The sequence below is a fragment of the Mustela erminea genome, chromosome 5 (genome assembly GCF_009829155.1).
Source record: "Mustela erminea isolate mMusErm1 chromosome 5, mMusErm1.Pri, whole genome shotgun sequence".
Classification (NCBI taxonomy): Eukaryota; Metazoa; Chordata; class Mammalia; order Carnivora; family Mustelidae; genus Mustela; species Mustela erminea.
Window position 1 is genome coordinate 137,304,803 of NC_045618.1, and position 12,261 is coordinate 137,317,063.

General features: G+C 47.0%; 1 protein-coding gene and 1 long non-coding RNA gene across 4 annotated transcripts in view; one reads left to right on the forward strand and one right to left on the reverse strand.

Annotated features, from left to right (window-relative positions):
* Positions 1 to 3,254, forward strand: part of PPP4R4 (protein phosphatase 4 regulatory subunit 4) — a 103,655-nt gene extending 100,401 nt beyond the window's left edge. For all 3 annotated transcript variants that reach the window (XM_032345143.1, XM_032345146.1, XM_032345147.1), the window contains one exon: positions 2,133 to 3,254. In XM_032345143.1, the coding sequence (XP_032201034.1) occupies positions 2,133 to 2,157 (25 nt within the window). In that variant the 3' untranslated portion in view covers positions 2,158 to 3,254. The remainder of the gene's footprint in view (positions 1 to 2,132) is intronic.
* A 5,176-nt stretch (positions 3,255 to 8,430) lies between these two features.
* Positions 8,431 to 12,002, reverse strand: LOC116591837. Its single transcript, XR_004286178.1, has 2 exons — positions 11,920 to 12,002; positions 8,431 to 8,736 (listed from the first exon to the last, which is right to left on the reverse strand). It is a non-coding gene; the product is annotated as an uncharacterized LOC116591837 (long non-coding RNA).
* Positions 12,003 to 12,261: the final 259 nt, after the last annotated feature.

Below are 12,261 nucleotides of genomic sequence, written 5' to 3' on the forward strand. Positions count from 1 at the left end.
CAGAGACCCATTGTTCTCCTGTGAAGTGTTTGCATTCAGGCCATTTGTCTCTGAGAAGACGCTGGGTGCAGGTGTATCCGGCTCGCGTACGCAGTGTGTCCGTACCCAGTGCTCAGAGACAGGCTACAGCTAATGCCCCTGGAGAGACATTCCTGAAGCCTGTAGCCCAGGGCTGTGGGCCCAGCAAACTGGACATTTCTGCAGACTGTACCCACACTTTCAGCTTGTGGTTACAAAGGGCCGCTGTTCTGCTTTTCCCTCATGGTTCCTTTTCGGGCGCTATGTATATCCTGTTTGAACTGTTGAAGCCTTTGGTGCTTGTGGTTGGAACACTTAGCAAGATAGAGTCTACAAATCTCTGTGGTGAGAGGTCGTATCGAGGGGGAACTGATCGGCCAGGAAGCCCAAACCGTAGCGACAGGTTTGTGCTTTCCTACAAGACACCTGAAACTTCTGATCAGAAGGGAGTTTAAATAGGACTCGGGTTCCCTTTAAACATATTTCACTGAATTCATGAGGATTTTCTCATGAAATTTCTCAAATGCATCTTTTTTGCAGAAACTGCAAGCTTTAGTCCCTTCAAGGAACTGAACTATATCATAATTTCTTCTAAATTTTAATCGGCCTTTGGTATATATAGATGTAGATGTATTCCAAATTCATTTAAAACTTAGAAGTTTACTGAATGGAGCTCAAGGACACTATAATAGCACAAGGCAATAGCAAATATAAAAGATGATATGGATACTCTAGATTAGGCGCATTAATACAAACGGTACTTTTATTTGCAGAGAATGTTCTTTGCCCTTGTGATTATTGCTCAGATGACCATGCTTTGAAGTTCCATTTGAAAGTCCTGAGGCTTGAGGGCAGGCGGGGTAGTGGTCTATAGAGAACTTGGAGCTGGAGTTGGCACCTTGTGCTGTGGTCAAGGGCAGGCAGCGAAGTGCTCTGTATAGTCTGGTGGGCGTCTGGGCCTCACGGAGCCCATCTGTGCAACGAGAGGTGGATTCCTCCCTCAAGGGGCCTTCTGTCTGTCACCCCTCAGCCCTCTTCCTCTCAAAAGTTTGCTTGGAATTCTTCTATCGAAGAACATATTTAATAACACGAAAATGTATTTCTTTCTCTTATTTTTCTAAATGTCCTAGGAACATTTCAAAGTAGAGATGGCTAAAACCTAGTATTTAGACAAATACTCCTGTAATTCAGATTACTATCTTCATCTGTTCTTTCTTTGCTGAGCACATTTTTCTTTTTTATAGACTCAATTTCCTCTGGCTCAGGATATATCTTTTATATAACATATAATTATATCCATAGAATTATATAATCAATTACATATAACTGAGAGTTTAAAAAAATGAATCTAGAAACACTCTAAAAAAATCACATCTTTTTTTTTTCTTTTCTGAATATTCTGAAGGAGAAGAAATGTTGGTATTACAGCTGCTTTTTTTTAGCAGGACGCTGGCTATCGAGTCCACAACTCTGTTTCCATATGCTGTGGTTCTAGTCTGGACTCGCTCCTGAAAGCCCACAGCCGCATGACTGGAGAAGCTTGATTGATTCCTATGTTAGTCTGGTTTCTATAAAGTATTAGGCAAGATTCGGTGACGTGCTATATCCAAATGAAAATTTCTTCGTTTTCCTTAAAATAAGCATATGAAGTGATTTCAGGAAGTATTACTTCAATGTTGCTTCTCCAAAAAATTGCACACAACACATTCTCCAGCTTCTTAGTGTCCTAGAGATGAGCCTTCTGGTATTTGGAAGTACCAGTGTCTTAAAGGAGGTACAGGAAGGCATCACGGCCCTATTGATATATTTGGGCCTGTGTTCATTTCTGTTGTCATTACACACAAAAACGTGGGAAAAGTCATTGAATTGAAGTGAATGCTATGTTAGATGTATGTAGGGTTTGGTGATTAAAGAGTTCCGAGTCATCGTTAGTGTGTGATTTCTTTTTCACTTAATCAGAATCCTCATATATTCCGCTTATTTAAATTAGATTTTATTTCTTATTTAATTTGTGAGCATTAAACAGATAAAATTTTTCATGGTTTGTTTTTTCTTTTTCTCTTCTCTCTCTCTTTCCCTCCTTCTCCCCCTCCCTCTTTTCCTTCCTGACAAAGAAAATCGAGAAAATCCAATCCTTAAATCATCAGCTTGATGAAGGAAGCAAAACAAAGACAACTGGAGATAATGTGATTGATGGACAAAAGCTAAAGCAATGGGCTTTTTTCTTTTCTTTCTTTCTTTTTTATTTTTATTTATTTTTTTTGGGTTAATGAATGAAAGAGAGACACATAATGGCAGCTGATGTTGATAAACTTTCCGTATTTGAAATTAGATTCCCTAGGAGGTATACTATGTATTTCTTGAGTAATAATGTGGTTACAGAATTCTAATGTCATAGTGAAGTGCAGTGGAAAACAACTTTAGTTAATACGCTTTTAGCCCTGCTGCAGAAGAGACCAGACTGCATTCACTGGTGCAGGAAACCATCGATTTAACTGTTCTAGAGTTTTAGCACTCAAAAACTACATGAAAGTCCAAATCAAATGAAATTGCTTTCGCTAATCACTTGAAAGGGGCTGGGGAGCAAGAAGGACATTGCATCTTCTCGCACGTCTCCAAGCCCAACTGAAAAGTCACACTGCGGAGGAGACGAACAGCCGTCCGCAGTTTTATCAGTCCTACGATTGTGCTGAAAACGTTGCAACTGGACATTCTGAAATTTCAATTTGGCAATGAAAATTCTATCAAGATTTCTGATAACTTTTAGCTACCACTACCTTAAAAATAATAGATTGATGATTTCATTTCCTAGAAGAATTTATTTTATAAATACTTTGTTTACATTTTAGATTGTATTTGTCCTTACTTAATTTAAAATGATGAATCTAGTTTGAATCAGCTGTTATTCCAAGCTATCATGCTTAAGCTATGTCAACAGCATTTATTTGTACTAATGCTAATATTTCCATCCAAATTTGCCTGTGGAACATATACAATTCTTAATTTTAAAATGTCGGTTCTTGAGATATACTGTATGAAGCTATTGTCAGCTTCTCTATTTCAAAATGCAATCAGCATATAACTATATTGATATTAGAAAATATTTGTTTTTTAAAATATATTGATGTATGATAAAGATGATCTAATTTGTGAATGCATATGTGTGTGTGGTTACTTTTTATAATGTGAAATAATGAATAATGAATTTACTCAAAATAAAACATAGGTTAATGAGATACCAGTGTTTGTGAAAAAAGTTTTAAATACTTTCCTGCAGCTTTTATTCTACAGGTAAAGAGTAAGACAGTTCATTTTTAAGTAATGAACGAGAAGCACACCAACATCAACTATAAATTATTCAGGGGACAGCTACTCAGCTGGAGACCTGTCCAGGACATTTTGTTTCCCCTTTTCCTTTCATATGGCCTCTTCTGGGCTATTTTTAGTGATTCTTGGCATTTTTCATTTAAGGACAAGAAATGGAATTGATGAACTACTCATTTTGTAGTCGTTAAAACGGGTAGATTTGAGAGACTGGACAACATGGGCTCAGTGAATTCAGTATTCTTTGTGGATTTCATGTAACTGTCAGCACCAGTCACGTGGAACTGAGTGTCTGATGAGGAGGGACGATGTGTGGTGTATAATGGCACAGCCAGCATTCTGCTTCATACTCAGCATTGACTCTGTTGCTTTAAATAAAATGGAGAATTTCAGTTTATTTGTTCAATAATAACTAATAATAACAATAGCAGAGTTAGGGGCTTCGTTTTCCATCACGCGCACGGGAGAAGAGTCAAGTGCTTTGTCACTACGGCGTGTAGAGTTCAGGATTACACGCAAGGCAGCAGCTGCAGTCTTGTTCCTACTTACCAAACTGTCAATTAAGATGACTAATCAACATTGCTTTCGGGAGTTTTCTTTTTTTCCCCACAGAGCATGATTTCTAAAACCGTCGACCTATTTGCTAAGATTATACTTCCATGGACAGATATATAAAAACAGTAAAAAACAAATTGGTGGCAGTTATGGATATTCGCGTATATCTCAATTTACACCAGAGGCAAGACTGATACTCTCAGTAAAAGTTCTCCATCTAACAACTCCCCACGTAGATCCTTCAGACAGTTGTGTGACATCTGTCACTGCAGCAAAACAGGGGTGGCTGGCTCCTTTATCTTCTTGTTCATTACGGAAACTTGCATTTTTAAGGACAGGTTCTAGAATGTCACAGTTCACATTACAAGTGAAGTAACAGACCCAGCAGAACTCGGTTTCACTGGCAGACATGGAGGCTGGGCCACAAAGGATTGTACTCACTAGAGAGGAACTTATAGAGCCTTTCTGACATAACCTCATACGCACTCCAAGGTCATTTCCATTATTTGACTTCCTAAGTTTGGATGTCTTATTCTGGAAGGATGGCTCCATTAACCCAGCAGACAGGGCGCGTCTGTGAGACACTCAGACTGAAGCAGACCAGACTCCGCAGCCTGAGTAGGAGTTTTGCAGGGAAGATGAGATGACTCGATCAACCCTGTAGTCTGTTCTCAGTTGTGACAGCGTGTGTGACAGTGTGTGAGTGTGGGTGAGTGTCTGTGTCTGTGCCCAAACAGTTGTTAAACCTGTCATGTAAATATAGTGAAGACTTGTTGCCATGTTCTGATAGCCCCCCTCGGTTGAAACCTTGAATTTTTTTGGGTAAGATCTATTACAGTTTTCATTAGTCTGCATTTTTTTTTTTTTTTTTAAACCACAAGATACTTGGAAAAGCTGAAACCTAAGTGCCTTAGGGACTTCCTCAAGCATATGTGGTGGGGCGGGGGGTTAACTTTTTTCAAAAGTTTTTTTTTTTTTTTTTTTCTAAGCAGGTAATATGGCCATTTTCTGGCTCCCAGGGCAATGGGTTAGATATAATTGTATGTGCTGTCCTTGTTTTATGTTGTACATGGGGAGGAGAGGGGCGAGTTGGATCTGAACGTCCTAGAAGCCCTTCAATAACTATGAAACTTTTTATAGGTGGGTTTGACCATATTTATTTCAGAGGATATTATGTTCTCATAGACTGTCTTTTCTAGATTTCCTCTCTTACAAAGGTGGATAATTTGAACTCTCTTTTATTTATCTTTCCACTGTTTTTTCACAAACACACTTGACTGATAGAATACTAACAAGTCAATTAAGAATGTCGGTTTGCCTCGTTCTAGGTCCTAGCATTGCTGGGTCATTGTCAGCTATCAACCAGTACTCGTGGGAGGAATTCAGGAAGGAGGTAATGTGCAGATTTTAGGATGACGAAATGTCAGCCTTTAGACTGCTGCTTAATAGTACTACCTTAAGTATGATTCACATTACTCTGATTTATATTCTTAATCAAGATGACTAATAAATTCATTTTAGGTATATTTAAACATTGGATAGCAAATAGAAATCCAATTAGGCTTTTAGTCAACATATTTAACACTCCTAATTAGCTAGCCCTATCCATGCTTCTCAGAATTAACTCCTGAAATATTTTCTTGTCTCTGTAACAGAAAAGGACTAAGAAAATTTTGGAGGTATTTGCTATTTTCCTTTTAACCTTGGGACGAAGCCCGTGCTTATGGTCTGTTTAAGCAAAGTGGTAACAGAGAGAACTGCATGGTGCCTGTATATTTAGATCAATGTTTTATTTATTTATTTATTTATTCATTTGACAGACAGAGATCACACATAGGCAGAGAGGCAGGCAAAGAGAGAGAGAGAGATGGGAAGCAGCCTCCCCCTGAGCAGAGAGCCTGATGCGGGGTTTGATCCCAGAACCCTGAGATCATGACCTGAGCTGAAGGCAGAGGCTTAACCCACTGAGCCATCCAGGTGCCCTTAGATCAGTATTTTAGATAGAAGGGAGAAAGAGTGAAATGGGCCAGGGGGCTGAGGTCCGGAGAGGCAGTCCGCTGGCTACCATGCCACGCCCTGTGGGGTGACCTTGGGCAAGTGTTCTCCTTTCTCTGAGATGAGATTTTTGCCTGGGGCCTGTGCATGTCCTCACAACCCATGACCCGGTCTGTGTCCCCCGGGTGTGAAATGAAGGTACTGAGCTTGATCTGCAGCTCAGTTAAAGCCTCTGTCAAAGGGTTGGCCCCACCACGAGGTAGCGAGGGCTGCCCCGAAGCTGGGGCCATGGTCAGGACTGCCTACAGCTGTTTTCTTATTTTGGGCAGCAAGAAATGGTTCTGTAATAGATTAAAATAAAACACTTCCTTTGCTCCAGAGGAAAGCAAAGAGAGCGAAGCCCAGGACTTGAAGAATGTGTCTTCCTCCCAAAGGCTTCGTCTAGAAATAGAGTTCTGGTCTACTATTTTTTTTTAAGGTCAGATACGTGAGTAACAGACAAAGGTAAAAGTATCTACTGAGCTAGTCCTAAGCCAATAACAAAGGCTCAGAGAGACAGGCTTAAAATACCAGACAGATGGTAAGACCTCCCCTTAACATAACTGGATTTAATAGTTGGGTTTGTCTGAGAAGGGCTTGGACCAGCAGAGGACAAGGGGGACACTCTCTTCATCTGCCACCCCAGGCCACCAGACTCTGCCTCGGCTGGAGCACTAAGTACTTACCCATGTCTTAGATCAGAGGAGAGCTGGAGTCCCCACACTGTCCAGAAAGAGAAGCGTTGTAGAGGTTTCTTTCTAGATCACGAAGTGAAACGTCTGGTCCACCTGGGTGACGGGAGGCCTGGAATAAGCAGTAATTTCCCGCAGGGTTCCTGCCACTGCCCCAGTTCTTCTTTCACCAGCCTTCATCACCGCTCTGTGCAAAACCTAGAAAACGAAATAATGTGCAAGACCATTTGTGGGGCAGTGGTGAGGAGGGAATTAACTGAGTCCCTTGACATGTTTTTGCTGTGGTCCTACCCGTGGGGCCATTTCCCCCTTCCCAAGATTTCGTGGTACAGGCTCATCTGTGCTGAGAGGAACGACCTGAGGTTGTACAAGGGACTGCTAGGAGCCCAAAACCAGACCAGAGGACCCCAGACCACATTGCGGGTATGGATCCAGGGGACTCCACCAGCGAGTTCGAGCACACACACCTCAAGTCAAATAATTAGAGAGCATGGGCCTTGTCCTAATGATTCTTGAATGATCTGATGCTCCCCCCACCCCCCATGAGGTTTCCACACCGCTTGGGAACCCTGAATACTTTGACCTTCCTTTGGGCAGGCACAGTGGGGACAGGGGCTGGGTCACTCTTCTGTAGAAGTTCCTCGGTCCCTCGTACTGCTCTGAGGCAGTACCTCGGGTCCCTGGAGTCTCCCTGGCCCCCGGGTGCCTGTTGTGGCGGGAACGGCCTCTTGTCCAGAACCCGCATGCGAGGCAAATGATGTACCGACATAATTTTTTTATAAGCAAAGATCGTGGGAACATCTGTGTCCCGATACCTGGAAATCCTCTCAATTCGTGGAGTGCACATTTCCAGAGTAAACGGGGGGAGGGGAGAGATCATTTCATGGTTTGCAGTTTAGACAGTAAAACAGCACATGTCTTCATTTTTAAACGTGTTGACAGCAGAAATTCTTTCAGGTGCCACTGTGCAGGTTGGTCATGTTTCTCTTTCTGACTTCCCCTGAGCGGGTAAAGCCCGGAGGCAGGTCCTGGTGACCTCACTGGGTCCTGCCTCCATGGAGGCCTTTTTAAACATCTCTCAGCTTTGGGAAATGCAGTCACACGAGGAAAACAGGAATCAAACTCCATAAGGCCAAGACCGTAGTCAGATGTCGTCGCCATTTAGAAATGTCGGAGCATCTTGGTTGTAGCAATGGTGGGGGGCTATTGCTGGCGTCCGTGAACAGAGAGGACAGGCAAGCTCACCAGCTCCCCGGGATGCAAAGGGCGGCTCTGGACAGCAGACCACTGCTTCCCTCCACACCACCGCTCTTCCCCTGAGAAAAGGTTCTCTGAGGGACTCCATGTGGAAGACAACTAACCTTGCCCTTAAGAGCTCCAGATGCAGAACTAAGGCCAAAGAGTCTGAGTCTGGGTCATTATGGAGGAATTGCAGGGAGGGGCCGTGTAGAACAGAAAGAATTTCAGCCATTTGTGGACTGAGCTGCTTTCTAGAGAATTGTGGAGTTCTCCACCATGGGAACCGCTGAAAGAGAACGAGGGGGCTGTTCTGTAGGAATATTCCAGAAGGGACTCCCATGAGGGGTGGGAAATTGGGCCACATGACCTCCGTGGGGGATCCTTTCATCTTGAAAGTGGCGGCACTTCATGCAATTTTAATGAATCTGTGACCCAGTTCCATTGTGGGGTCAAATCTTGAGCATTGGGAGGGATGAGGGAGAGGTCCACATACGAGGAATTAAATGAGTGAAATGTTTTAATAAAGTAGCTCAAAATTATTAAAACATCCAACTTGAGTCCTATTTCTTTTTTTTTTTTTTTTGCATTTTAAATCTGATTTTCTACAACTTTTTGACGACAACATGCTATTTTATCGATGTTAAATGGTTTGCAAAAGTATTTGCTGGTTTTGGTCACATTTGATACTTAGAGATTGGGCCCTGCTGAAGGATCTTGACTTAACCTTGGGGACTTTCAGGTTTCTTGAAGTAACTGAGAGCTCACAGAGGTCAGCCTGGGGTGAGAAGACTCTTCTGATTTCCATCCCTCAAGCAGCTCACACATCTCCTACTTCTGATCTGGCTGGAACTTTGGGAAGAAATCTTCCATGTTTCTGCAGGACAAGTAGACAGAATGGTGAAATGTAGACAAAACCCATAGACTTGGAACACTATAAAGGTCACACCAGGCTTTGCTGCTGCCCTGCCCACAAGAGTCCAGCCCCTCCCCCATCCCCTGGCCCCTTGGGAGGTGGGACAGAAGAGTGTTGGGAGCCCGGGTTTGAGTTTGGGCTCTGCCACTGGTCACTGGCCTGAGTCAAGCTAATCTCTCCGAGCTTTGCCTTCATTGCCAGAATGTGTGTGTGGGGGGGTGACCCTATGTTCTATACTAAGAATCCAAGGACATGTGACCTTGTCACTTGCGTCCAGTCACAAAAGCAGAGAAGGAGCAAAGATACAACCCTAAACCTCAGAGGCTAGGCCCGCTTTTTTCCAAGGACGAATAGATGCACCGCGTCCAAATGTCAGGGGAGGATGGGGTGCAGGTGCCAGGAAGGTGCTGGAAAGGTGGGGTCCCCAGGGCACAGGCGGCAAAGGAAAACTTGTCCAGCACTGTGCCCGGTGCACTGTGCAGTTTCACGCATGTTGCAGTCTGTTCATGAAACAAAGCTCGAGCAGAGACGATCATCTGACATTAGCCAGTTGCGGCGGGACAGAGGACAGGAGGAGCCGGACAGAGCGAGCACCATGGCATTGTGTCAAGGCATCTCGGAGCAAGATGTAAGCCACAGGAATTGACTCACTTTTGGGATTAATCTCCTCAAAATGTTTGGGAATTTTATCCGCCCCCCCCCCCCGTCTCTTTGTCAACATAAAGGCCTGTGAGGCATTGGGAAAATTCAGTCATGGACTTGTACAGAAGTGCCTCTTGGATACCCTGAGTTCTGTCTGTTTGACATCATGATCCTCGGCGAGGAAGGTGAGACTCCCCTGAGGGGTCCGGCTCCCCCCCCCCCCCCGGCCTGCAGGAGGGGTTTGTGCTCCAGCTGGGCCCCAGTCAGCCCTCTGGCCCCCAGCCTCAGGGTGAAGACCCCGTCCCCGGCCGTGCGGGGGCAGATCTGGTGCCGCAGACCGATCCGGTCTCCTTGGAGAGCGGCCGCCCTCTGCCCGTGAGCCAGGCTTTGGCCCCCTCCACCACTGCACGAGCTCCCGCTCCCTGGCCAGTCTTGTTGGCGGCCCCAGGGCGTGGAGTGGCCGGTCTGTGCAGCCTCCAACACTGCCTGGGCCTCTGGGAACTGGGGACCTGGGGCTGAGCCCGGCACAGCCACATCTCAGCCAGGAGGCAGGGAAGCAGGAGGCTCAGTGCGGCCTCCATGGGACAGCGAGGGAGGCCCCCGGCATGCCTCGCTTCAGCCCCAAGTCCTCCTCTGGCGAAAAGAGGGCACAGATATATGTATATAAGTCCCAATGTCTGTCTCCTCCCGGTGCAGCTCTGCCCGCAGCCAGTAGGGGGTCACGTTTGCTCACCTCGGGAGCGGCATTATTTCCCTGAGCAAAATCTCTTGTTCTGGACCCCAGCCAGGCCGGGGGCATCTCAGGGGCCTCCACCTTTACCCTCTCCTCCCCCTGCCTCCCAGAGGCGTGGGGATTAATGAGAGTGAGGTCTGGGCCCAGCCCGACGGGGTGAGTGTTCCAGCAGAACCGGGGAGTGGGGAGGTCAAACTTGGGTTTATCCACTTCGTTCATTGCCCTTGAACCTTGGGCTGGACAGCAACCTGCCTGAGCCTCGCTGTGATGAGAATTCCTTCCCCCCTCGCCCTCCTCCTCCAGCATTCCACCCAGCCTGGGCCCAGTTACGTGCGGCCCCTGCCTCCACTGTACCCGGGCAGCCCAGAACAGAAACAGGTGACTCTCCCTTTGGCCACAGCAGGTCAGGGCCAAGCTCCCTTAAGATGCTCTAAGCTGAACCTCACAGTGCCTGTGAACCAGGCCCTGGCTCTCACCACGCCCTGTGGATGTCTCCAAACCCCACACTCCCCATCCGTAGCCGCCTCCGCCTCCCCCGTGTCTGCTCTCCCGTGCACGCTCCCCGGGCCCTGGAGCACCTGCATGGTTCCTGTCCGAATAAACGCCTGTGGGCCTGGCTGTGCCACCTGGCTGTCCTTACAGCTGACAGCACCCTCGCTGTCTTCTGGGAACCCACAGTGCCCTAGGGAGACAGGAGGCTGCAGCTCCCATCCGCAGAGACCTTCATTCTGAACCAGGCCACCTGGAGAAAATGTGCCCGAGAGAAGTTCCCAGGCCTGTCCTCCCTGGTGCAGGGGACTGTGCCCACGTCTGTGCAGGACTGAAAGCAGCAGTGAGCCCTGGGGCTCGGCACATGGCTCTTTGTTGATGCTAACCGAGACCTCTAGAACTCAGGGCCCCACTCCTCCTGCAACCGCAAGATCACCCCCTTACTGGGTGAAATGCTTCTGCCGTGCTTCCTAAATGTGTGTGTTTGGGGAAGGCTGTGGGATTCTAAATGGCAGTCTGTGTTCGGCGGGTCACTCCTGTGTCCTAAGCTCAGGGTAAGGACCTGCAGGGGCGTGCCAGACCTACGCCAGGCTTGCGCCTTCCGTATATGACAGTATTCGGCCCTGCTTTGTAAATGAATACATCACCCCATGGCAGACTGCTCCTGAATTCTGAGTCACTCCTCTTGGTGACAGTCATCAGGAAACGATCCCATCACACCCAGAAGACATCACCCCATCCGATTGCTAAGTCTGGCCTTAACACTTTTCCTCCAGCCTGGAGTGGCCATCCTGGGATACACAGGCATCCCTGTATGGGACAGTTGCATATAACCCCAACAGCCTGTGTCTATCTGCTGAACAGAACAGAACAACAGTAGGGTTCCCTCCCGTCTCCGGGCACCTGGGGGCCCTCAGGTGAGCCAAGGATCCATCAACCTAAATAAAATCCGAGAGGGAAGAAATCAACTGCTCCCCTGCCGCTCCCCAGACCTGTGTCTGGAGTAGGAGCCCTGCCCCCTTATCCTGGAGGAGGGGCAGGCTAGCCCCCTGGGCAGCAGGGTCCCAGGGAAGAAAGCCAGGGATGTGGGTGTGGTTTGCACAGTGAGTGTTGTGGGCATGAAGTCTCAAGCCTTGGAAGCCTTTTCCTCCTGCAAAGGAAGGGCCGTGGGGCTGGAACACACGTTGAAGCTACTCCTTTCCCATCCAGTCTGGGGCTGAGGGCTCGCCCTCTCACCTTGGAACCCACCCAGAGCCCACAGGGACATCTCTCCCCCATACCTTGCTGGTTGGATCTTCTGAAGATCTCCTTTAATCCCCTGGCTCTTACCAGCCAGCGGCCCCCTGGTGCCCGGGAAGGCCTGTCACTCAGAGAAAAGACAGGAAAGGTTAGGGTTTGCAGCAAATATTTGCTATTCCAAAGGATGCTCCCCAAGGGACTGTTGGGTGGTGTTTCTGCAAAATCAAAGACAGAGAGACAGGCTCCCCGTGTTCCCCAGCTGCTTCTCCCCCGGAATGGGACTGGAATTCTACCATGAGAGCTCCTGCCTCTCCACCCCAGTTGTGGCTCTGGAAGGATCCAGCGCCTTGTGGGGTGGACTTGCTCCAGGGGCTGAGTACCTC